This window comes from Ctenopharyngodon idella, chromosome 14 (assembly GCF_019924925.1).
Source record: "Ctenopharyngodon idella isolate HZGC_01 chromosome 14, HZGC01, whole genome shotgun sequence".
In the NCBI taxonomy this organism is placed as follows: domain Eukaryota; kingdom Metazoa; phylum Chordata; class Actinopteri; order Cypriniformes; family Xenocyprididae; genus Ctenopharyngodon; species Ctenopharyngodon idella.
The window spans coordinates 25,523,741-25,547,287 of record NC_067233.1 but is presented as its reverse complement, the minus strand read 5'-3'; the positions used below and the strand labels follow the sequence as shown (position 1 = coordinate 25,547,287).

The following is a 23,547-nucleotide window of genomic DNA, read 5'->3' as shown; positions in this document are numbered from 1 at the left end:
ATCACATCCTACAATATTTCAGTAATTAGCGAGTTGTTCCCACATGCCTATCAACTCTTTAATATCTTAAACAGGCCTTTTAATTCTTAATGTTCATCAATGCTTTGTTGAAATTTTATTGTATTTTTTTTTGCACTACATATATAGATTCGAATACACGTTCACATACAGAATGCTAGTGTTAGTGTTAATGAGCACACACTCTCCCTTTTCAGGGAGGTATACGCGTGGAGCACGTGGTTTGCCCTAAGTGGGAGTGGGATGCATCAACAGATGCATAAACATCCCGAGCCATCTCCCCTCTCTTTAAACTTCAGGGGGAAACTCCTCCTATTCTCGGTCCAATTTATTATTATGGTCTGGCCCTTTAAGACGGAGCAGCGGGTCAGCAAGTAGTGTAGTGTTTCTCTAATTGAACTTCACAAAAGCAATCAACAAGAACTCGTTAGCGGTTGCTTGCTGTTTTGAGCCTCCTTCAGACACGGCTACACATGGTGAAGATTTTCATGGAGCAGCTCAGAGAACACCGGAGCCGCATATGAGGACTAAACTTCGGGTGCCTCCTGTGACTCCTGAAGCATGGTGCTTTTGGAGAGCCACTTCAGAGTGAGGAAGAACAACGATTCTGCTTAAAGAGAGGAATAGACAAGGCTTTTGTATGCATAAACAAGTTTGAGCGAACTAGGTGACTTCTATTCGAAATAGTTTCTTGGGACTGAGATGACCTCCAGCTCTAAAGACATGAAGGCAGGCTCCGTTTTGCAGTCCAGCGGCGAGGAGAGGCGGCGGGGTCCCTTGGACCAACTCCCACCTCCGGCCAACTCTAACAAGCCTCTCACTCCTTTCAGCATTGAGGATATCTTAAATAAACCGTCCGTCAAGAAGTCCGTCGGTAGTCTGTGCCCTCCGCGGGTGCTGGAGAAAGTGACCGGCTCGAGTGCGTCTCGGAACGGTATCAGCGCTCCGTCCTCGCCGCTATGCGCTCTGGAGGAGCTGGCGAGCAAAACATTTAAGGGTCTAGAAGTCAGCGTAATACAAGCTGCAGAAGGTAAAATGTTTTGTCTTTTTTATATATATATATAGAAAGAGAGATTTATACGTTTGCATTCAGATTGTGTTTACGAGTTAATACACGAGTTTCAAATGCGCAGGTTTACTGACACTTTTAAGAAGTGTCTGTAGGCTAAGCTATGTGTATTTTACAACTGATATCGAATGCTTATTTTTTATTAGCATATACAAAATCAATAATATAAAGTATATATAAATATATACATATAGCATAAATATAGGCTACTTTTTGGTCAAAATCATTATTTTTTTAGGTTCAGTCGCAAACACATTTTCAGATATTAAATTTCCCCTGATATTTTTTTCTGAATTAAATGTCGATAGCGATTCTTCGAGTGTGCCTGTCAGTATTTCAGGTTTTTCTACTGAAATAAGTTCTTAGATCTAAAAAAAAAAAAAAAAAAAAAAAATTCCAAAGCCTTTATTTTCATAGATTTAGCTTAATATGAAAGAAAGCAACCTGCATTTACAAAAATGTTAAAGAGATTGAAATCATTCATGTTCTGTTGACATTTACAGAAAATGCCGTTCGTGAATCATGAGGTTCGTGTTGACATTGCAGAGCTGTCTTATATAGTGGGTCACACTAACGGCTAAGGTCGTCTGTAATAAGATTGAGGCCAGTTCTGTCGCGTGATAGGCTGCTTGATTAACACATCAAATATTTCGAATTTACTTGGCAATCAATAGTTCAGATGTTTTGGAAAGTTTCTCCCCCTCTTTTCAAGAACAGCTGTTATGCAGCTGGAATGAACAACTGCGGCCTATCACATAACACAACAGTGTGTACACTCTTAAAAATAAAGGTTCTAATTTGAACAAAACAGCTTTTTGCAGCTTAATTCCACAGAATAACCTTTTTAGTTTTACAAGAAGAAAAAAAAAATCATCTACAGTCTGTTCTGGTGCTTTAAAGATCCTAGAAACCAAAACACTGATCTAAAGTGAACCTCCAATTTTAATCTCCAGAGAACCACATAGCAAGTCAAGAACAATATACAGCCAAAAATAAGAGCATTGAAGTACTTCCAAATAATGCTTTCACTAGATAAAAATGGTGAATGAAACTTCATGCATTTGTGTTTTACTATAAAAGCTCTAGCTTTATAATGTTTGTGGATAATTTCCTAATGAAAGTTATTCTGAATTGTGACCCAGTATAGTCCTCACACACCACCTGCGTTATTCCTGGAAATCAACTCTCCTTTCTTTCCATTTAAAGGTCGCGAACATCTCAACGCCTTCGGCCAAAGACAGGCCTCCAAAAAACGACGGAAGTCCCGCACAGCCTTCACAAACCACCAGATCTACGAGCTGGAAAAGCGCTTTTTGTACCAGAAATACCTGTCACCGGCCGACAGAGACCAGATCGCGCAGCAGCTGGGTCTGACCAACGCGCAGGTCATCACCTGGTTCCAGAACCGACGGGCCAAGCTCAAGAGAGACCTGGAGGAGATGAAGGCGGACGTGGAGTCTCTCAAGAAAATCCCGCCGCAGGCATTGCAGAAACTGGTGTCCATGGAGGACATGGAAGACCCTCACGGTGGCTCGGGGCCCATTTCTCCCAGTCTCTCCCCGAGAGCCTTCCCACAGTCCCCGTCCTCGTCCAGAGGCCAAACCACAGACGAGTTCTCAGAGGAGGACGAGGAAATCGAGGTGGACGATTAAAAGAAGGCCCTTGTTTTCAGAGAAGGGCATTTTTCACAACTTTTGCACGGACTCTGCAGAAGAACTTGACATGCAAGCAAAGGTTTCTGTCTCCCTTGTTTTTAATTTATTGAAAGGACCTCTACGCTCTGATGTGCAGATCGAAGACACGGTTGAAGGAATACGCTTTCATAAGATCTGAGAAATGCTTAGAGATAAATGGTACAGTATCAAGACTGCGATATGTGTATGTACATTTTAAGCTTTATTTCTCAGCTCGATTTTCGAAGGAAACGTGTGCAATTGTTTACACCGTTCAACACACCTCTGTAGAACCTCTATGCCAAAAGTGATTTTCAATTAAATTCTCAGCTGAATAGAATTATATATTTATAAATAATTTCAGAACATAAAAAAAGTCACCGGAAAGCGAATTTATTCAATCTTGATTCTACGTTGTAATTGTCAAGACTCATTTCCCAAAGTTTTACATTATATATCTCAGTCCCTGCACAATTACAGGCATTATTAACAAATAAAAAAAGAAATGTATGTCCAAAAACAATGCAAGGGCAAGGTTGTGTATATATATATAACAAGTTATGATGCATCTAACTCGTTAAATTTATTGTAACATTCTATTTAATCCTCATTCATGTAAATAAAGGGTATATGTAATTTCACTATGTTTCCTTACCTTGAGTCAGAATGCACTGTATACTAAGCTGAATTATAAAATAATAATAATAATTCTCCCATAAATTTGTGGAAATAGGAAATCCATTGTTCTTTGTTAAAACATTTTTCATTATAATGCCACAACAACATCTTTGTTTCCATTCATTTCACTCATCACAAATAAGTCTCTTTTTTTTTACCCAATTTTATTCATTGGTAATTAAAGTCAAAATGGTTCAAAAGTTTAGCACCATCTAAACATTTAAGACACCAATTCAATTTAAGTTTAATATTTTAGTGGCATGCGCTTATTTTACAGTGTAATGACTTTATTTTATGCAAATTATTTTATGGCACACTCTCGTGGAGTTAAACAGCTGAGAGAGGCAGAGCACTTTTACACATCGGTTCATTGTGTGTGTTAAGAGTGTTTGTGTGTGTTAAGTGCCTGAAGCTTAATTAGGACACTTGAACAAGGTTCCCCCCTCTCACATTGTCACGAGGACAACATAAAGCTTGCTTTCCTCCTCGCGCCATATGGTTTATGAATCTTCTCTAACACAAACTAGTCAACATGATTGATTAGGTTAACCCGCCTTTGAGTGCGCATTAACAGTTTCAGTCGGTCGAGCCCAAATAATACCCCACATCTGTGCCCGTGTGTTAAAAACGCCCATGAATAGCAGATGATTTGCATGCGGTTCCTAATGAATAAATCTCAATGGGAAGCCGGTGGAAATGGGGAGGATTGTTGCATCCTGGTCCGCCGAATTTCTTTCGGCCCATTTGTGTCACGTTTGTGAGCAGATCAAGGCCGCAGTTTTGGGGCAGCGAGAAGATGGAAGTACAATTGGCCTAATCGCTTGGAATAGTTGGGGTTGAAAAGTCAAGCAGATTTTTATGAGCGCATTGTGGAAAGACTCGCCAGAGAGCCGAGGTTCTCAGAGCTGTCGAGCAGCGGCACATTCTCGCGCTGTTGTAACCGCAGAACTGAAGTCTACACAATAGCTCGAAATGCTCTGGGTTCCTACTTCTGAGAATCGCGATGATTGGAATTCGAAGGTATATGAATATAAATGCCTTTGGAGTATTACAATTGAAAGTCGTGATTTCACAGTGTGAAAATATTCGAGGAAACAAGCGCTTTAAACACATTGAAAGGTCGCTCGGATGATAGAGCAGCTTGTTTCATTTTAGAAAGAGAGAGAGACTTGCTGCAAATAGGCTATGTACAGAGTGAAACTTTTCATTCATGTAAAAGGCGGTAATAGCCTAGTTTCCATACGTCTGTCCATGTAAATAACAAGGCTATAAACGCAGTTTGTGTTTTGTTACAGGCTATGTGTTATTACAGACAAGTAAACTGTTTTCTGACTCTGTTTTCATTTAAAGTCTGAATCATGGCGAAGACAATTTGAAAAATTAATGCCAGAAATAATATAAATAAACCAATTAGAATAACGCTTTACCTAGGCTATTTGCTCAGGCCTAGCCTATTTCAATATTAGGCTACTGAATGTTAGGCTATAGGCTATTATTATTATTAACTAGGCTAGGCTATTATCTTTTAGATTCGTTAAAAATATAAGCTGCTTAAAATTATTAGTTATTACGGAAAAAGAAAAAAAAAAACCCGGAATAAAAGCAAACATTTAGACTTGAGTCTGTTTTTAATAGGGTTCTTAGCGAATCGCGAAAAATAGTCGAAATTATATTAGAGGCCTATACCGGTGACATTGTCTATTAATATAGCCGATTTCGTTTTTTAATAGTTATATCTATGTGTACATATATGTAAATATTTAATGTAAAATAAAATAATTGCGAAATAAAGATAGCCTACATTTCGTTTTCATTAATTGAATATTCACTGCAAGCAGAGCGGAGCAGAGTTGTGTTTTAAAGCCTAAAATTATTGTATTCTTAATGATTTAGTACTTTAAATGAGGCGAAAAAATATAATATACTATAATAATCGTAACATTTCTTGCTACTACAATTAGTAAACAAGATTTGGTACAAAGTAACATTACTGTTTAAATTTGACACTCCAAATTATAAAGTTTGCATTTTTAATTATTTTAACTGTAAATCTGTATGAATGTGGTAGGGCTATTTGGTCTTAAGAAATACATGGAGAAATAATATAAAATATAGTTTCTTTTAAAAATAGGCCCTACTCTATATATTTAAAAGAAATTATATATATATATATATAAGCATACTGACATGCAGCAGACTGCAGAGGCAACATGAAATTGGTAAATAATAACAATTTGAGTCCACGTTTGCCTATTAAAACACCCGCGTATTTCCAAATATGTACCCCTATATATATATACACCAACAGAACATCTGAAGATATGTTAATATTTTATGTCTGTCTGGCTGACAGTAGGTTTTCCTTGTCGCACAAGGCATTTAAAGCGTTTCTTATCACAACTGTAACATCAGCATTACTTTCCCTTTCGGGTTGATACAAGTATGTGGTATTTTACTGCGTTTCTTCTAGACATTTTGCCTGAGGTTTTCATTGCATCTTCATGTACTCTTGAAATGAAAAATGCCTTGAGATGATCCCAGCAGAGTCATTGTGAGGTGACTGAAGAGGATTGGTGTTAGTGGTGCTCTCTTGAAGACCAACACTGCACCCTAGTGGTTGACTTCTAAAAACACTGGCGCTACAAATACAAATATACTTCAGGTCGACTTTAACAAGGATAGACATAATTTCTGTTCATATTTATACACAATTGCACTGAAGTAATTTCGTTAAAAAAAAAGAAAAGGACACGCAAGCATACAATACAATACAAAAAGCACTCAATATTTTTACCACATAAAATTTATTTTCAAAAATACAAAACAAAAAAATAAGTATATATGCACAGAAAGCTATTAAAATAGAATATGTGAAATACAAAATATTTACACCAATTGATATGTTCACACAATCCTATCTCGTCCGTTTGTCTTTTATAGCATAATGGAGTACCAGCGGTTGTGCCTAAAATGAGGGAGACAGAGAAAAAGAGGAAAGCATTAGAAAGGTTTGAAATGAAAAGAGCTAAGTATCATCTTGTTGACAGGCTAATGATTTTGACACTAAACAGAGATTGCGGGCAGAACGTCATCCGTCGCACTTTAAAGCATATGAGGCATGGAATTACTTGTGCTAAATTCTCACAACACTTTGACGCCCCACAAACCGCAGCAAGACACCGTATGAAGCAATATGGAGAATAGCACTTCTATTGCACTTCAGACCACAAGGCGACATCAGGCATATGGCTTTTCCTAGTACTAATAAATCTCTGCCTGAGCTGTGATTCCCCTCAGATGATGTAAAACGGAGCACAGTTAATCGCTAGTGTGCTAGAGAAATGAAGATCCCTCCTGAAGGGAAAGCAAACGGGCTGATAGTGTGAAAGAATGTGGTATGAAATTAGCTGGAGACTACGATACCTTTCCAAACCAGTGGGACAGCCAGAGACGCTTCATGGTCATGTGATCTGGGAGAGATTCGTTATTGAATAACATCTGGACCTGTAGTGCAACAAAGAAAACAGGGCAGGAGGGTGGAAAAGAAAAACAATGAGAGGTTTAGTTAAAAATCTATCTCCCCAACTAAAAATTAGCTGGTCATCCAATTCAAACATTGATTCTTTCTATTATGGGATTGAATAACAAATTCTCCTAAGTGAGGTATACAAATCATACATGCCATTATTTATATTTAATTAATCAAATGTTGTTTGTTTGTCTAATACAGTGTCTGGAAGAATTGAAGCTGCATGTCACAATCACTAACAACCGACCAATCAGCTGTAAGCTCAAGGCTAGATGTCATCAACAGAACATGGGTGAATTCTTTGTTTCCTACTTCACTGTCATCAGAAAATCATGTCCATATGAATTATTTTAGTAGAAATTACAGTCATTGTTTCTTTTAAAGTCTAATTAATGAACTGTAAATTCATAGCATATTAATTCAGAATTTAAAAAATATATATTTCAGTTGAAAACAGAAATGAAAGCTGAAGGTGATGCAAAATATTCCACAAAATATGGCTTTCTGTTCCTAAAAATACAAGCAATGGCTCTTTAAAGCAGGAGAAGAGAAAGTGAGTCAGACCTGGTGTTTCTCCACGTTAAGTCGATGACATAACACTTTCCTCAGATGCCGTACTTCAGCCCTGACCGAACAACGTACAAATTTCTGCTGCAGGAACATCATTTAAAATAAATAAAAATTCTCATTGCTTCTAATAGAAACAAACAACCAGTGTTACGTTTTCTTGAGAGTGAATCATGGTACATGCATATTTCTTCTGTGGCTGTTGTCTTACCTGTAGAGTTAATTTACTTTTGTCCTTCCCAGAAAATGAGCTGTAAAAAAAACAAAATGAAATTATGATAGGATGCTTTTGAAGTCGTTCAAAAGCTTGTTTGATTTTTAATGTTTTTGAAAGGAGGCTTTTATGCTCACTTATTTGATCAAATATACAGTAAAAACAGCAATATTATGAAATATTATTACAATTTATAAATAGCTGTTTACTATTTGAACATAAAATGTAATTTATTCCTGTGATGCAAAGCTGAATTTTCAGCATTACTCCAGTCTTCAGTGTCACACAGGGCCATAAGCAACTTAGTCCTCCCCAATAATTAGAAATGGCCAAACTATCCCCCCCATTATTTTATATTATTGATGCTGCTCTGCCATACCCCATTATGTAGCGATTTGTTTGTTGTTAGGATGACAAAAAAAAGTTTTAAATGTTACATTTTCAGGCTGGTCTGCCTCAGCGGTCTAACAGCGCTCATCACTGTCAGAATGACTGAGCTGGCCAATCAAATCAAAGAAGGCGGGGCTTACCATTCAGAGAAGACAAGTGCGAATTCCAATGCAACACTTTTTTTTTTTAGCAGTGAAATGGCGAGTAAGTAGCTAAACATTTAATATTTGACGACTGTTTTATGATTGAAATTGAAATTCAGCAACCGACAGTAATATCCAGTGATGTAAGTTACTCAACATTTTTATGAAATTTCGCCATTTTGAAATGAAAACATGCTATTATTTGATTAATATGATATGATTAATGTAATTCTTTAATGAATGTGACAAGACAAGAAACATTTTTGACATATTAGACATACAAATAAGAGTGAATATATTTTAAAAATATATATATATATTATTTGCAAAGAGTTTAAATTGATTACTTAATAACTACAATAAACCCTTAAATCCCATTTTATCTTTTTATTATTAAATTCCCCCCCATTGTTCAAGACATGGTTACGGCCTTGGTGTCACATGATCCTTCAGAAATCATTCTAATATGCTGGTTTGCAGCTCAAGAAACATTTCTGATTATCATCATCAATGTTGAAAACAGTTTTTGCTGCTTCATATTTTTGTGGAAGCTGTGATATGTTTCTTTCAGGATTCTTTGATGAATAGAAAGTTCAAAAGATGATTACATTTGTTTGATTGACTTTTGTAACATTATAAATGTCTTCACTGTCCATTTAAATCAATTTAACGCATCCCTGCAGAATAAAACTATTAACTTCTTTTTAAAAAAAAGAAAATCTTATAGGCCCAAAACTTTAGATCAGTACTGTAAAAGAAAACATAAGCTTTACTGCTGTCTTACCTCTGCCTTTCCAGACATAGAGAGACCTGCTCATCGTATCTGTAAAAGTGAGCTTTGGAGTGGTCGAAGCTCGTGTAAGGTAATCCTGTGTTATCTGGAACTGAATCTACAGGAAAACACAAACACACTTAATAACAATCTTAATAAAACAAATTAACAGCTGTATCTATCTACATGTAACCACGTACCTTCTCCAGATGGCTGTATGATGCGTTCAAGACCGCGTGACTGATAGAATTCTTTAATTCGCTTGTCTTCGCCTGAGAAGATCAGATGGACGTTTAACCATGAATGACCAGGAGTCACATAAACTGACACTCAAGTTCAAATGATACTTACTCTCTTGTAGACCCGGGACTAGTTTGTAGACAATGTCTTGCATGACTCTGTCCAGCTTTAGATTCAGCAGAGGCTGCGTTTCGTGTATTTTGATGTTACACATTGGACAATATTTGCTGGTCTGGAGATACTTCACAATGCAGCTCTTACAGACTGCAGAGAGACAGTGGAATGAATATGAGTAAGTATTCAGAATAACAAAGTACATTGTGGATTTCTGCAAATAACAGGGCCGTAACCACCAGAGACATTGTCCCCCCAATAATTAGAAATGGCCAAATTGTCCCCCCCAATATTTGATATTATTGATGCTGCTCTGCTGTACTCCACTATGAACTGCTCTGTTTGTTGTTAGGATGACAAAAAAAGTTTTAAAAGTTACATTTTTATGATGGTCTGCCTCAGCGGCCTAACAGCGCTCATCACTGTCAGAATGAGTGAGCTGGCCAATTAAATCAAAGAAGATGGGACTTACATGGTTACGGCCTTGGTATATAATTGTGAAGTAGGCTGCTTTAAAACCGTGTCATCTGAGAGTGTGTTATTAAGAGAGAGATAAACAACACTTACACGTATGAAGACATTCTGTGATGGTAGTTGCGTCGATAAAGTATCCTGCACAGAGGTAGCATACGATGTGTTCATTTAGGTCCTTTATCTTTATTTTAACTTCTTCCTGTGGAACCAAACAGAGGAAAACATGTCATGCAGGTAGTTTGAGATCACTGTGACATTCTGCATTTACGTAAAATCACCAGCCTTTGACATTGAGGTGGTTTTAGGGCAGTCCTTGAATGCTACAGTACAATTAATATTGTAATCCCAAAGCGTCTCAAGCGTTAAAACGTGTAAATAAGACACTTTATCCATGGTGTCAACTTGTGCAAAGCCCAGTCTGTATATGGTCAGTTTTCATAAATTAGATGACTAGGAAAAAAACTATTCTACACTTTCTTTTTACACATATAGATAGTTGACATTGAATCAAGTTTCAGCAGTGTCCTGCATTGTGACATGCTAAAATGTAACTACTTTAATCACATTTGTCTTCAACAATTATGCTGTTTTTATGACCTCTTAATTATTATCAATTATTATTTAAAATGAAGGAAAACTAGAGATGCCAAAAAGTGATTAAAAATTGTGAAAATTAAAAATGTTTTCTTATTATTTAATTTTTAAAGTCGATGTTAAATAAAGAAAGAAAAAAATCGTTTAAAATGTATGTTTTTTTTTTGTTTTTTTTTTTAAACATCACGTGTCTCTTCTGACATGGTAACTGCGTGGATTACAGAAGTAACATTTGTTGTGTACAACTACTTACATGCGCGCTCCTGTGGTGCGGGTGAAGCGCACTTTTCAGCGAGTCAGGTGTCATTTGTAAACAAGGTTTTGATTAGCTAAATAGACCAGAGTATATAGGCTACTGGTTTAATATCAATCATTGTCAGGACTGCAAGCCACCGAATTAAACAAGGACTCGATGTCGAGGTACGAAAACGGCACGTCCCCGCATATGCGCCTTAGGGGTCACATGAATTCTAAAGTAAAAATACATTTTCTGTCACTCATGTTCAACACGGACATGCGCTGCCGAAAAAGCAGATCATAACGATGCACTTGTTCACGCGTCTGGGCCAGCGCGCATTAATAAGCATGTGGGATATAACATTCACAGCGCAGCAGCACGCGACGTGAACCACCACCGTTATATTCGTTTAGGAGCGCACAAAACAACACATTTTATTCATGTATTGAATTTTGGAGATGGGGGAAAATACTACAACGCAGGGGATTCCACTGGGACGGGTTTGACAAGAAAACCCTCGCCACGGAGAACAAAAACACAACCGCTAGACACAGTGGATTGATTCTTCGCAACACTCACGCCTGCGCAGACACACAGCACGGTCTCGCGCTCCATCTCTCGGCTTTCGCGCCACACAGAACGCCCCTCTCACGCGCGTTTATAGTATGCGCGGGAAGCGCGCGGCCACAGACAGGACGCTAAAGCGATTTTCGCCCATTTCACTCACCTCGTTCCTTAAAGGGTCGAGCTTGTAGACGTTCTGCAGCTGATTTCTTAGCCGCATAGCTATCGCCATCGGACCTTGTTCCGCCATCTTTGGGAATTCTGCATACTTCCGGGTAACGGGAGAGTGGGTGAGTTAGGTCGCTGAGAGGCGGGGGGACCTGCTGGTTTTTCCACACACTCATTTCTATCCCACACATTGATATTATCATTGGGTGTGTGAAAGAGCATTCTAAAGCAGCCCGTCAGAGTAGCCTATATGTAGTCTTTTATATATTAGCCTACATCAAATGCGTTAGTAACTCAATTTCATAATAAGAAATACATGACAGGATCATAATATCTACAAACGGCATAAAAGTAAGAATAGAATAGAACATAGATGTAACAAAATGTTCAAGATTAGAGGGGCCAAACAGTAGGCTATAAATTTAAGATTCTGTCAAACCCATGTTGATCAATATGTGGTGGTTACGACCATAGAATTGACTACTTATATCTTCATTCTGAGACCTTCGTATGACATATTTTGCTTTTATTTTCCTCTTACTAAGGCTGAAATGTAAACTTACCGTCCTGTTCTCAAAAACATAGTAGCCTATTCAAACGTTATATTACCTTTACTTTTTATAATGACGTTTATTCGAATGCCACACACAATTGTGAATGTCTAATTTCCCATTTATGTGAACAATTCATTGGAGTAGATTTACATTTAAAGGAATTTTCCAACTTATGTACAGCTTTATCAACAGCAGTTTTGGCATGATGTTGATTAGCACAGGAAACAATTTTGAATTGTCCCACAGTTTGTAAAAAGGAAAGAAAGAAAGGTACCATATTTAATGTTTTGAGAATGAAAACAAAGCTGTGAGGGATAGACTTGGCCTACTGTACAGTGGGTTAAATTTGGTTGCACTATAGGCTACCTGATTGTTGATCATTCAGCTGATACAACATTAAAATTTTGTCTTTCCAAAACAATTTTTGGTGGCAAGAACTCTGGATAACATACTTTTTGACAGTTAAAAGTTATACTGACCTCTTGAACGGACCATAACCCACACAAAATCATATTATGAATAATTTAAACATACTTTTGCTGTAGCCTAAAGACTTTAGTTTTTGTTTTGTTTTGTTTTGTTTTTGTTTGCTTTTTTTTTTTTTTTTTTTGCTTGAAACTATTTTGTTTTTCGTTCTTACAAACTGTAGGACACTATTTTTAATCGACAGGATGCCACAGATGTTGTCTGTGGGGCTTAATTTGTACAGTATTTACCCAAGAACGTCCCAAGAACAACAATTGTAGGCACTCAAAAAGTGTAATGTTGCAACGTGACCGCTAGATGTCCCTATACTTTAATGTAGTTATCAGGGATTCCTGTAATGCTTTAGAAACAAGTGAACAGCCCACACTTGTTCAGCAGTCCAAAGTCTGGTTTCTGCTCTTTTTCATGACTTCTGGAATTTAGCAAATGCAAATTTATTGCTATTGGTTCCAATTCAAGTTTATCTCTAAATGTGCTGCTGCATCACATGTGTTTTAAAAAACTTCAGTAACAGTTAATTGCTAGTGCTACCACACTGATATTGGAGATACAAGTACAACATTTGCTTGAAAAACTAATTTTGTAGTTGGACTGCACACAGAAATATTCATTTAACAATTGATTAAAAAGTATCTACAGCAGTTCTTATTTCTCATTATTATAAAAGAATTGCTTAGAACAACGTGTCTTTATGTGACTTGGTTTTCTTCATTTTAATACAATCTCATAGGTGGTCTTTTTTTTTTTTTTTTTTTTGGTCTTACCTGTCAAAACCCATTACAATTTATCCTGTTTTCACCTGTTTGGACTCGATGTGTAGGCCTACTTTACACAAAAGAAACAACGTCTCATCTTGACTGTCATTGTGAACCTGAATGAAGCAGTGTTTAATTGTAGAAGTCCATATGAAGTCAGAACTGTGAAGCTGTGTTTTTTTTTTTAACATAGACATCTGATGGGGTCAGCGCACATCTGAGTGACAGCACCTTACTCCATATACAAATCATGCCTTTGGGGCGGACAGAGGACAACCGCAAGCTCTGACGATAGCTGAACGCATCAAAGAGAAAAGACAGAAATGCCGAACCCTTTGGCGCACAGTGGCATTTATTTCTTCGCCTTATCTCAGACGGTTTATGGACAGTAAGACCTTCTCTTGTTGCCTTTTGTCTAGACACATATCAAATCCTTCCAGCTTCTCTCCCTAGTATCTAAAATAAAATAACAGTCTGATTGTTTCACCTGCCAGCCAAAGGCTATCAAAGTGAAGAAGATAAGGTAAACTAATGTCCAATAACTAGAGTCATTTCCATTGGATAGAGTTCAGTTCAGAGCAAGATACGAGAGGGGTGTTACAGAAGGTTTAATGAAAACATGTCACTAAAATCACAGAGTGATACAATACGTTTCTTGTTGAGATTCATTCATGTGAGGGAGAACAAGAACATGTTTTACTAAAGCAATTGCAATTGCCGACCGCCTTTACCCTGAACTGAAGCCATATCTTGATAAGTGGAAACAATCCGTCTCATTGATTCATTAAAAAGCTGCTTTATTTTCCTCACTGTTAAGATGTGTTAAAACACACACAGGATGACTGAAGATATGTAAGCAGGAGCTTTATCAAAACAACTCAGTTCTGTATTTAAGTTATTTCCTTTTGATTAGAATTGGAGCAAATGGTCTTAGCCCAAAATTAGAAATGAATTGTCCAAAGGGATTCCACAACACTTATCTGAGATGCTATTTCCTACTGAATTAAGGGATTTAGTATGTCTCCTGTTGGCGAAAAAAAAAAGGAGAAAAGAAAAAGAAAAGACTGTCATGCTGATTTCAGTGCCCCTAGCCTAGACCTGTTCACCTAAAGCTCCAAAAACAACCAAACAAACATCTATAACGGGGAGGAGGCTCGCCTGCCAAGTCATGCCAAAGTGAGGCTCTCTGTTTGGGGCACACAGACTTTTGCCTCCCCCTGTCCCAGAGCAATCAGAGCATGTAGGGACGGACACCGAGCTTTTTGTTTTCGCCTGCTCCAGCAATTAGCTGCCAAGTGGCAAGCTAATGAAGATAACCCCCTCCAAGAGCCCTGATCAGCTGCCAGGAAGCTGACGACAGCTCAAAACACAAAGACTCTTACGGGAAGAAGAGGGGGTAGTTTGGGATCATTTTATTGTCATTTCTTTTTATAAAACGGATTGTTAAAATTCTGATCAGTCAAGCCATGTTTAAAGCGTCATAACATAATACAACATGCACATACCTGTGGCTGCACATCATTGATGCATCAGTTGCAGAAACAGGTTACGGTTAACTATATTGGTGGATATTAATAATATTAATGTTAATAAATCTAACAATTTACTGAAATACTGTTTTTATAGCTTTTACTAATTTTTTAAGCTTCTCAAGGCTGTGAGTTACAGCTTATTGCTTTTATTAATATTAGTCATAGGAATTTTGAGGTATGTGAAAGATGGTATTCTTACTTACAATTCATTGTTGACGTGCAGTAAATACTGGCTGATATAATAATTCCTTAAAATTACAATATTGCTCTTTTTGTATGTAGTTGATTTAAAAAAAAAAAACAACTTGTCAAATGTAACACAAAATATTGACATTGCTTCAATTTCCTAAATTAGAAATGTGAGTATTAACAGCCTCTTTAAATCTGTAGTTGGAGTCACTGAACTCCATCAGCTACCTGATAAGTTAATTGACTTACAGGCTGTTAAATAGTGAATGAGGAACTGGGTTATATTTCTGTGACCTGGTTAACTGAACTGACATAGAGTGCACAATGAAGAACAGACTTGACAACACGTTTCACCATACTTCCGTGATGTTCTACATCTAATGTTTCGATCCTTTATTTAAATATTTTTATACTTTATGCTGGTTATGGTATGTTCACTCAAAACAAGATGATACATAAAGATTAGCAATTGTTTTAAATATAATTAGCAGACAGTTTTTCCCACCAGAGGGTGCTAGTGCGGAGGATGGAGGCCTTCTGGGCAGCCGATAGTCCATCATTCGGTAACTGCAGTTAACCTAGACAAAGTGCCCATGTCTGTATGTCTTATTCTCTAATGACTGGCAATATTCCCGTAATTTGGGTGTGCCAGCATACCTTGTCTGGTACAATCTGAAGCTGTTCAACCCTTTGGGATCAAGAGAGTGAAGGGAACAAGCTCTGAAGGGTAGGCTATGTTTACATTCAAATCTATATTTAAGCAGACACTATCTTAACAATGCAATTTTAAAAGTTGTTTTGTTTGTTCCAGGAATTTTTGTTGGTTGGTACACATACAAGAGGAGTACTATAGATTAAACTCTACATGCCATGCAGTACTGCAGAGAACGATCGGTCATTTTGTAAAAGAAAAAAAAAATTATATACTTTTTAACCACAAATGCTCGTCTTGCTCTAGCTCTGCGATGTGCTGCGCAATACATAATCACGTTGGAAAGGTCACGTGTGAAGTAGGCGGAAGTACTGCTTCAGACTGTAAGGTGAAAAACTCATAACTCAAATCTCATTTTCTCCTCCAATTTCAAAATCGTCCGACATCGTTGCTTTATGTTGCCATTTGACTTAGTCTTTGCACATTTGCTTTGTAGACACTAGATCGATACTTCCACCTACGTCACGTGTAGGTGATTCCAACATGATTACATAATGTGTGGAGCATCGCAGAGCAGTCCAAGATAAGCATTTGTGGTTAAAGTATATACATTTGTATTTTTTTAGAAAATGACCGATCGTTTCGTTAGACAAGACCCTTATTCCTCGGCTGGGATCGTGAATTGAAGCTGCATTGAAACTGCAATTTGGACATTTTTAACTCGTTATACCCCAGTGAAGTTCACTATATAGAGAAAAATCCTGGAATGTTTTCCTCAAAAACCAATTTCTCAATTTCTTTTCGACTGAAGAAAGACATAAACATCTGGGATGACATGGGGGTGAGTAAATTATCAGGAAATTTTAATTCTGAAGTGAACTAATCCTTTAATGGTAAATGTCTAGAGGTATCAATAAGGAATTAATCAAGTATACAAATATAGATACTTATTTATTTTATAATGTGTAATAAATCCGGTGCATTAACTGTTGCCTAGGAATACATCTTTATATGAACAATTGAAATGAATGACTACAAGTTTGGCGGTCCAGCATCTACTGGATAATGGACAGGATTTCATTGCACCATGTCAAAGACTCGCATATTGTATGAAGGGGATTCTTTAAATGGACTTCTCAGTGCCCCATGTGACCCCACAGGACTCCATTACAGTGGATATGTGTGCATTCTGTTTTCATGGTAATGTTTCAAAGCAGAGTGGATTGGGGTTGGGTACACATGATGGCCCTCTCTGATTTCACCCTCTGGAGAATGTACTCAGGTGGTCCTATCAGGTGTGAAACTGACTGCGGTAAAGACAGGGGATTTGTCAAGACAAGCTGGAACCATGCCCAGAGTGAGGGGGTTGAAGGCTTTTTAGGTTTTCTTTTAAAATGTCACAATGCTGTCATTCACTAAGTGTGGTTGATTGCAAGCAGACCGGACTCATTTTCTGATATTCTAAACTTCCCACAGGTAGACAGAGGAAGAGTTCACAGCAAGCATTAAGGATCCATTTTGGACCCATCTCTGTCTGGTTCAGACTTTGAATGACACCTTCAATAGCAGAAACCAGAATGACCTCTGGGTGCAGAGATACTGACAAGATTATTTTTTGTCCATTTAATTAAAACTAAACCCTGTATAATTCAGAATTATTAAAAACTCTTTTTTCCAATAAATCATTCATTTAAATCAATGACAGGTCTGGGGCTGTTGTCGGCAAAAGACTGAGCTTTTTGGTCTCAGCTGAACTGGCATGGCATTCACGCCCGAAACTCCTGTTTGTTCAGAGGAGCAGCAGCCGTGCTAGCCTGGCAAGGCTTCACATTCCTTCAGAACTGGCTCATTCTGGACAGGGCCCAATATAAAGTAAATTTGAACAGAGAAGTACCTTTCACAGGTGTTAAGACTGATACAGCAGCCAGTTCAGATGGGTTCTCCTGAAAGGAATCAACTAAATGTAAACCTCTTGGAGATGCTGTGCTGGAACTTTCTCAGTGGTCAGTGGGTTTGACCTGCATTGTTTTGGGTGGTTCAGACTCCAAAACAATATTGTGCAAGACTCTAAAAGATGTTTTTAACAAAGTTCAGGGTTCAGGGATGGAGGCAGGAACGGACAAACGATGATGATGAACGATAAACATAATGTCCCAGGCTGCAGAATCTGATTTCACCAAGTGCAACATGTTCCTGGATCAACATCTTTGTTGATCCTGGAACAACATTCCAATCAACCGATCAGATTTGTGAGACAAATCAAGTTTAGGCTTAAGTTTAGGTGCTTCTACATCAATGTTATTCAGCTATCATTTCCCTCTGATTTTAGGGATAAGTTATGGGTAGGGTTAGGTTTAGAAGTATGGAAAGGGTTTTGGACAGAAATGTTGTTCCAGGATCAACAAAATATGTTGGAACTTTCAAAATCAGGACGTGTGTCCCAGGCCTTGGTCCTCTCTCGTATTGCACTGTCATTTCTCCTCCTTTTATCTTTCCAGAGCTCCTCTGTGGGATTCAAGAAAGGTGTGGTGCACCGGTGACGCTCATTAACACTTCGCTTCGTTCCCACAGCTCACGGGGCCTACTCTGTCCCCTCACCGACGACAGCCGCCCCTCTGGAACCCAGGTGGACAGCAGCGAGTTTATCCATCCCCCAGCAAGTCACTCCAGCACCACCGCCTTGGGCAGCCACTAGCTGTCACCGCTCCTTCATACTGCCCGACCTCCATAGCACCGCGATCCCCCTCAGTAGCGAGGGCTCTCCGACAGTGTGTCCCTCCTTCCTCCCGGGTTTTGGCACCAATGTAATATGATGTTCATGTTAAGGGAAGAAGAAGGTGGGAACCGGCAAACAAACAACGTAAACTATAATAACACAAACACAAATAACCACAACAAAATGAGTGTAAAGCAGCAACCCTTCACGGATGACTGCCACATAAACTAAAACAAGCTTGGTCCTCTCTCATCTTGCACTGTCGTCACTCTTCTTTTTGTCCTTCTGGAGCTCTTCTGTGGAACTCAAGACCAGTGTATCGAACAGGTGACGCTCATTAACATTTTGATGTGGGTCTGCATTTCTAGGTGGATACATATCTGGCTGTTATACCACTGTGGATGGAGTTTGCTCCATACAAATATCCGTTTTTGAATAGTTATTCCATGTCTCTTACGTGCTCTAGCTGGTATCCTTGGGTAGATATCAAGCAATTAATTTTTTCAGAGTTGAGATTGGACTTTGCAATTAATCAATTTTATTCTTGCAAATAATAAATGTGTTGCTTGATAGGTGATGGATTGTTTTTTTTCAATGTTCTGATAGCAGTGCAAGGGAAATTGCATGTTTTGGAGCCTTCAGGATAAATCAGGTTTAGGTTTACCCAAAGATTGTAACGTGATACACCAGTTTCCGCTGTAATTACTGAATGGCTGGATGTTCCGTCATTGTTATCTGCCATGGCTGTTTGAGATCATGCTTTAAGATGGTAAGAGGCCATGTGCAAATCTAGCCCCACCAGGCCATGCCTAAGCAGTCAGAAGGGCTCACCTAACAGCTCACAATGACTTGAGAGACGCCAGCACCCGATAAACCTTGACCGCCCGTGAGACGCCCACAAAACATGTCGCAAGCTGGCAGAGGCAGATAGTGGCCGTCTTTGAAGATTCAGTTATGTTCATTCTGAGTTATGCTTTTGGCTCTTGAGGAAAGCTTTGATAGAGTTACAAAAAAGACAGGCAAACCCTTATACCCGCGCTACATTAAGGAGAGGATTGTTTTGGAGACTGTATTCTTATGTCTGGTCTTCTTTCAGCCAACATGCAGGCATTCTTTCATCTTTGGGTTACATCTTTTTGTTGGTAGCATGCAATGTTACTGTGCTGTTCTCAACTATGCTAGAAAGAGTAAGAGGGAGACAGACAACGGGAATTCATTCAATTTTGTATTGCATTTCTGAGTATTTCTGTTCCAAACAGGATGCTGACCCTCATCATTTAGATCAAAGAAGATTAAAAGTTCTTTTTGATTTGCATAGTACTTCTTCATAGCAGGGAAATAGGAATGATCTGAAAAGTATGTTTGGATCAGGGTTGTGCACCTTTCAGAATTGTTGAGAATTTGAACTGAATTTGAACTGAGGTACGGAACAGGATGCTAAGTTGCAATTCGAATTTGAATTTAGGATTAAAGTAATTAAAATTCAAAGAAATTCATATTTAGTTTTTTACTAGTCAAGGAAGACTAGAATCTTTGAATGTTTGATAAAGCCTTGTTTGAAAGTTTTTGGGCCCTATCATACTCCCAGCGCAATGCGGCACGACGCAAGTGTTTTTTTGCTCGTTTCAGCCTAACGCAGTTATCATTTTCACGTCCTGCGCCACGTTGTTTAAATAGCAAATGCATTTGCACCCATTTGTGTGCCCATGGGCATGCTGGCCTGAAAATGAGGTGTGTCCAGGCGCATTGTTGGCGCGTTACTATTTTGAGGCAACTGAAATAGACTGCACCATTGGCCAACAAAAACCTGGTCTAGAGTTAATGGCGCAATATTTGTTTTGTTATTTAAAGAGCGTGCTAGTAATATGCCTATATGCGGGTGCACAACACGCGTACACTCTGCTTATTACACCCACAGGGACACGCAGCAGCACACAAACATGATGCCATATATTAAGAATAAAAGGATTACAATGTAAAAGAATATTATTGTGTGCGTAGATGGTCTGCTCACGTGCTTTAACCTCACGCACGAGCAGATCCATTTCCTCACTAGAGAAGCGTTCAGTTTTTCTGCTTGCAAATCCTGCCCAAAACACACCCATTACTCATTAAGAGAATAGGGACAGCCCTTTTAGACCATGCGCCGGGCGCCTGACCATTTTTCCCGTCCTTAAACTAGCAAAAGTGCATTTGGATGCCCTAAGTGCACCTGCGCCATGCGCTATAGACCATGTGCTTAGATCGTTAAAATAGGGCCCTACGTTTGTTTGTTTGTTGTTTAAGTTTAAAAGCCCTTGAAATGTATAGGTCTTACAGACAGATACATGTGTTTGAAATGCCACCAACAAAAATTTTGTAATTTTATATAATAGCTTTTGTGAACCAGGGTGCAAAAACATAAGTTCCTACAATGGATTACCAGTATTAAATTTCTTTGAATTGCAATTCAGTAAATCCTCTTCCTTTCATTCTGATTCCACTTGCTGTGGGGTGTGGTCAATTCCAATTCATGAATTAAAAGAGGGTCAGTTCTTCAATTCTGAATGCTGTGCCTGTCGTATGTGAACTTTTGCTTACAGATTGCACACTGGATCGATGGCAAACGCAAGATGACAGAAGCTTCTGTTTTGTTTCAAAGCTGTTTTGTGTTGCTGCCTACAATTTTCTTAACATTGCAGCTAAAATATACCAAAATATAATTTTTATTGCCCAAAATAAGCAGGGACAAAGTTATAATTTTAAAAGTAGAAGGAAACGCAAAAGAACATGGGCACAGCAAGCAGAATTATTTTTAACCAGAAGATAATAGCATAGCGGTGCATGAATCCATTCTGTAATTAAGCATAACTTATGTGCTCTCTCTACTCAAGTGCAGCAGAGAGAAGGTGCAGGTGAGAATACTTGAGACAGGGAGGACGCAGATCAGCCTTAGGAATTATGTCTGCTCCGTGAAATTGAATTTAAAAATGAAGACATAAATAATATAGTCATATCCATAGATATCTTCACCTCAGTAGGAAATGTGGCAGACAAAGCACTCAAAAATCACACGCTGAGGCACACACACACAAACACAGATAAGGTTGTCTCACTGCCTGAAAATTAAGAAATCATTAGAGCCATTCATCATTGTGTTGGTGGGGAAAAAACCTCACTCCTTTAAATAATTACTCTGAATCAAAGGCTAAGTGCAGAAAGATCAAAGTCAGGCATTCTTGAGTAATCCTCAAGTGTTGCAAATCTTCGGTAATCTACCTTGCCAGGTCCCCACTGTTTGACATGTCTTTACTGTAGAAAAGGGAAGGGTGCCATTAATTACTGCTTTGCTGTGCAGTTGTTTACTTTTGTTAAACCTGAGTGCTGCTTGATTTGTGGATCACCCTGTTTATGGATCACCCCCGTTTTCTTTGTGTTTGTATGGACGTTCACACGATCAGTCTGCTTAGCTTGATGTCTGTGTTTGCTTTAGCGTGTTTGTCTGCTTGTTCCAGGAGTTAGTAGTGTGTTTGCATGTGTGTGTTTCTACACTGGGGGAGTGAGGATGAGATTAGCCGTGGACTCTGAGAGATCGGACCGTTTACTTTTGTGTGTCGAAACGTATTCTTATAAAAAGTGGATGAAATTGTGCAACGGCGAGTCCCTCCCTCACCCCAAACACCCCCCACTAAACGCCCACCATCCTCAACACCTCAGCCCTGACTTTCAAAACCCAGCATTGTTTAAATTCAGAGCAGGGTCAAGGAAGTTCATCTGTTCATTCTCAGTGATGAACCAAAGAGAGGCTTGTGCACAGGTGGTTTAGGCCTTTGTCTGAAAACTGTGGTGACCAAAGAGTCACTCCTTCACAACGTACAGCAAACTTGTGTCCTGGCAAACTTGTGAGCCAACTGAGGATTTGTGAGTGGGTGGAAGGTCTTTAATTTTCCTGCAGGTCCTGATCAGGGGGTGGATCAAAGTTACAGTGAGATTAAAGGACATTGGCTTGAGAGCAGAGCACCGAACGGCACACAAAACTCGTTCCCTGCATCGCTCTAATCCAGGCAGCAATCAGCAGAGCGCTGGACCACATGGGAAACGGGGGAGCCCCACCGAGATGGGAACAAGAGTTTAAAGGTCACATTAGAAATCCAGTAGATTTCTTAGTCATGTGATGAACGACACAGCTAGATATACACAGACGGCCGCTGAATGATCTATGAGCCCCTTGAGCTATCGACGAATGTAACTTGGCCAGTCAGTTGAACAGGATAGAAATGATGAAGCACTTTGAACAGTCTATCCTGGTCATTGACCCCTATTTTAATCTCAGTGTCTACCTCCCATATAGCCACATGTGCAGGATTTGGCCAGAGAAGAATGCTCATCCCCGCCTGAGGAGTCGGGAAAGGGGATTCTGACCGCAGCGATGAGGTCATCTTAAGCGGAACCTCATTTTCCTTTAAATTACCCTGGCTGATGACCTCGTCTTTTCTTGCAACAATTAACTCTGATTTGCTCATCAACCGAGCAGAAAAATGACCGCAGGGCAAAAAAACAAAGACCACATAGTTAGCCAGGGCCGCTATCTCCCATCAGGGCCGGGACGCTTCTTTGGACGTCACCGTGTGCTTTGATTGCAAAGTAGATGCGCTGCTGGCTTCCTTCTATCAGACGGTGGGTGACTTTGAATCAGGCGTGAGGCAGTTGCTGCTGAAAACTTACATGTATTACAAAAACACTTGATCTCACTTATCTGTCTCCTGACTTTATTTTTAATATCTATATTTTCTCAAGTGTTTACGCAACTTTGACGTGTGTTGACAGGTTCTTGTACCGCGAATAGGGCGTTGGAAATAAGTCATCCAACAATTTCAGACGTCATTTGAAGATGAAAACGCATTTAAAAGGAGAAAACAGGAAAAGGTTGCTGTTGTAATGAATGACTCAAAGATTTCTAACTAAGACTGTAATGCATAGTATTGTATTTCCCACAACATAAAAAAATGGATAGTATTTTGTTTCGGATAAGAAGTGCCTCATGGTCTTCACAGATGAGTGATTAAGTGTGTTTTATGGCGTCAATGGGAGAGACAGGATTTTGATAACAGCGGGGGGACCGCTGTGTTTGACAGGACATTGATTTCCCATTTGGCTGGTGTGTTTGGTTCAATCAGTTACAGGTATGTGTGAAGAGCTCAGCCAGGTCAAGATATACCCAGCAGTTCAAACGCTTGCA

At 38.9% G+C, this 23,547-nt stretch overlaps 2 protein-coding genes and 1 long non-coding RNA gene across 6 annotated transcripts; 2 read left to right on the top strand and 1 right to left on the bottom strand.

The window, feature by feature from the left end:
* The first annotated feature begins 322 nt into the window (after positions 1 to 322).
* On the top strand, positions 323 to 3,401 carry lbx2 (ladybird homeobox 2). The gene is made up of 2 exons (XM_051860006.1): positions 323 to 1,048; positions 2,294 to 3,401. The coding sequence occupies exons 1-2, from the start codon at positions 721 to 723 to the stop codon at positions 2,737 to 2,739; spliced, it is 774 nt and encodes a 257-aa protein (XP_051715966.1). The 5' UTR covers positions 323 to 720; the 3' UTR covers positions 2,740 to 3,401.
* A 2,822-nt stretch (positions 3,402 to 6,223) lies between these two features.
* pcgf1 (polycomb group ring finger 1) lies at positions 6,224 to 11,589 on the bottom strand. Of its 4 annotated transcripts, none has more exons than XM_051860657.1 (9): positions 11,441 to 11,589; positions 9,975 to 10,080; positions 9,405 to 9,557; positions 9,254 to 9,325; positions 9,066 to 9,171; positions 7,746 to 7,785; positions 7,532 to 7,618; positions 6,862 to 6,942; positions 6,224 to 6,403 (listed from the first exon to the last, which is right to left on the bottom strand). In XM_051860657.1, exons 1-9 carry the CDS (start codon positions 11,525 to 11,527, stop codon positions 6,353 to 6,355), a joined length of 783 nt encoding a protein of 260 aa, XP_051716617.1. In that variant the 5' UTR covers positions 11,528 to 11,589; the 3' UTR covers positions 6,224 to 6,352. The 4 variants fall into 4 exon arrangements, with proteins under 4 accessions (XP_051716617.1, XP_051716618.1, XP_051716620.1 ...); XM_051860658.1 differs by having other exon boundaries at positions 7,532 to 7,615; XM_051860660.1 differs by lacking the exon at positions 11,441 to 11,589 and adding an exon at positions 11,293 to 11,436.
* Positions 11,331 to 20,253, top strand: LOC127494635 (uncharacterized). The gene is made up of 4 exons (XR_007924927.1): positions 11,331 to 11,567; positions 13,434 to 15,688; positions 15,773 to 16,454; positions 16,611 to 20,253. It is a non-coding gene; the product is annotated as an uncharacterized LOC127494635 (long non-coding RNA).
* The last annotated feature ends 3,294 nt before the right edge of the window (positions 20,254 to 23,547 follow it).

What these genes read in the sequence shown, in the direction of transcription:
- lbx2 (XM_051860006.1), top strand. Translation starts at nt 721, where the DNA reads ATGACCTCCAGCTCTAAAGACATGAAGGCAGGCTCCGTTTTGCAGTCC. An exon ending in CGTAATACAAGCTGCAGAAG is followed by an intron (nt 1,049 to 2,293) that starts GTAAAATGTTTT and finishes TTCCATTTAAAG; the next exon opens with GTCGCGAACATCTCAACGCC.
- pcgf1 (XM_051860657.1), bottom strand. Translation starts at nt 11,527, where the DNA reads ATGGCGGAACAAGGTCCGATGGCGATAGCTATGCGGCTAAGAAATCAG. An exon ending in AAAGTAAATTAACTCTACAG is followed by an intron (nt 7,619 to 7,745) that starts GTAAGACAACAG and finishes ATGTTCCTGCAG; the next exon opens with CAGAAATTTGTACGTTGTTC. An exon ending in TGTCCCACTGGTTTGGAAAG is followed by an intron (nt 6,404 to 6,861) that starts GTATCGTAGTCT and finishes CCCTCATTTTAG; the next exon opens with GCACAACCGCTGGTACTCCA.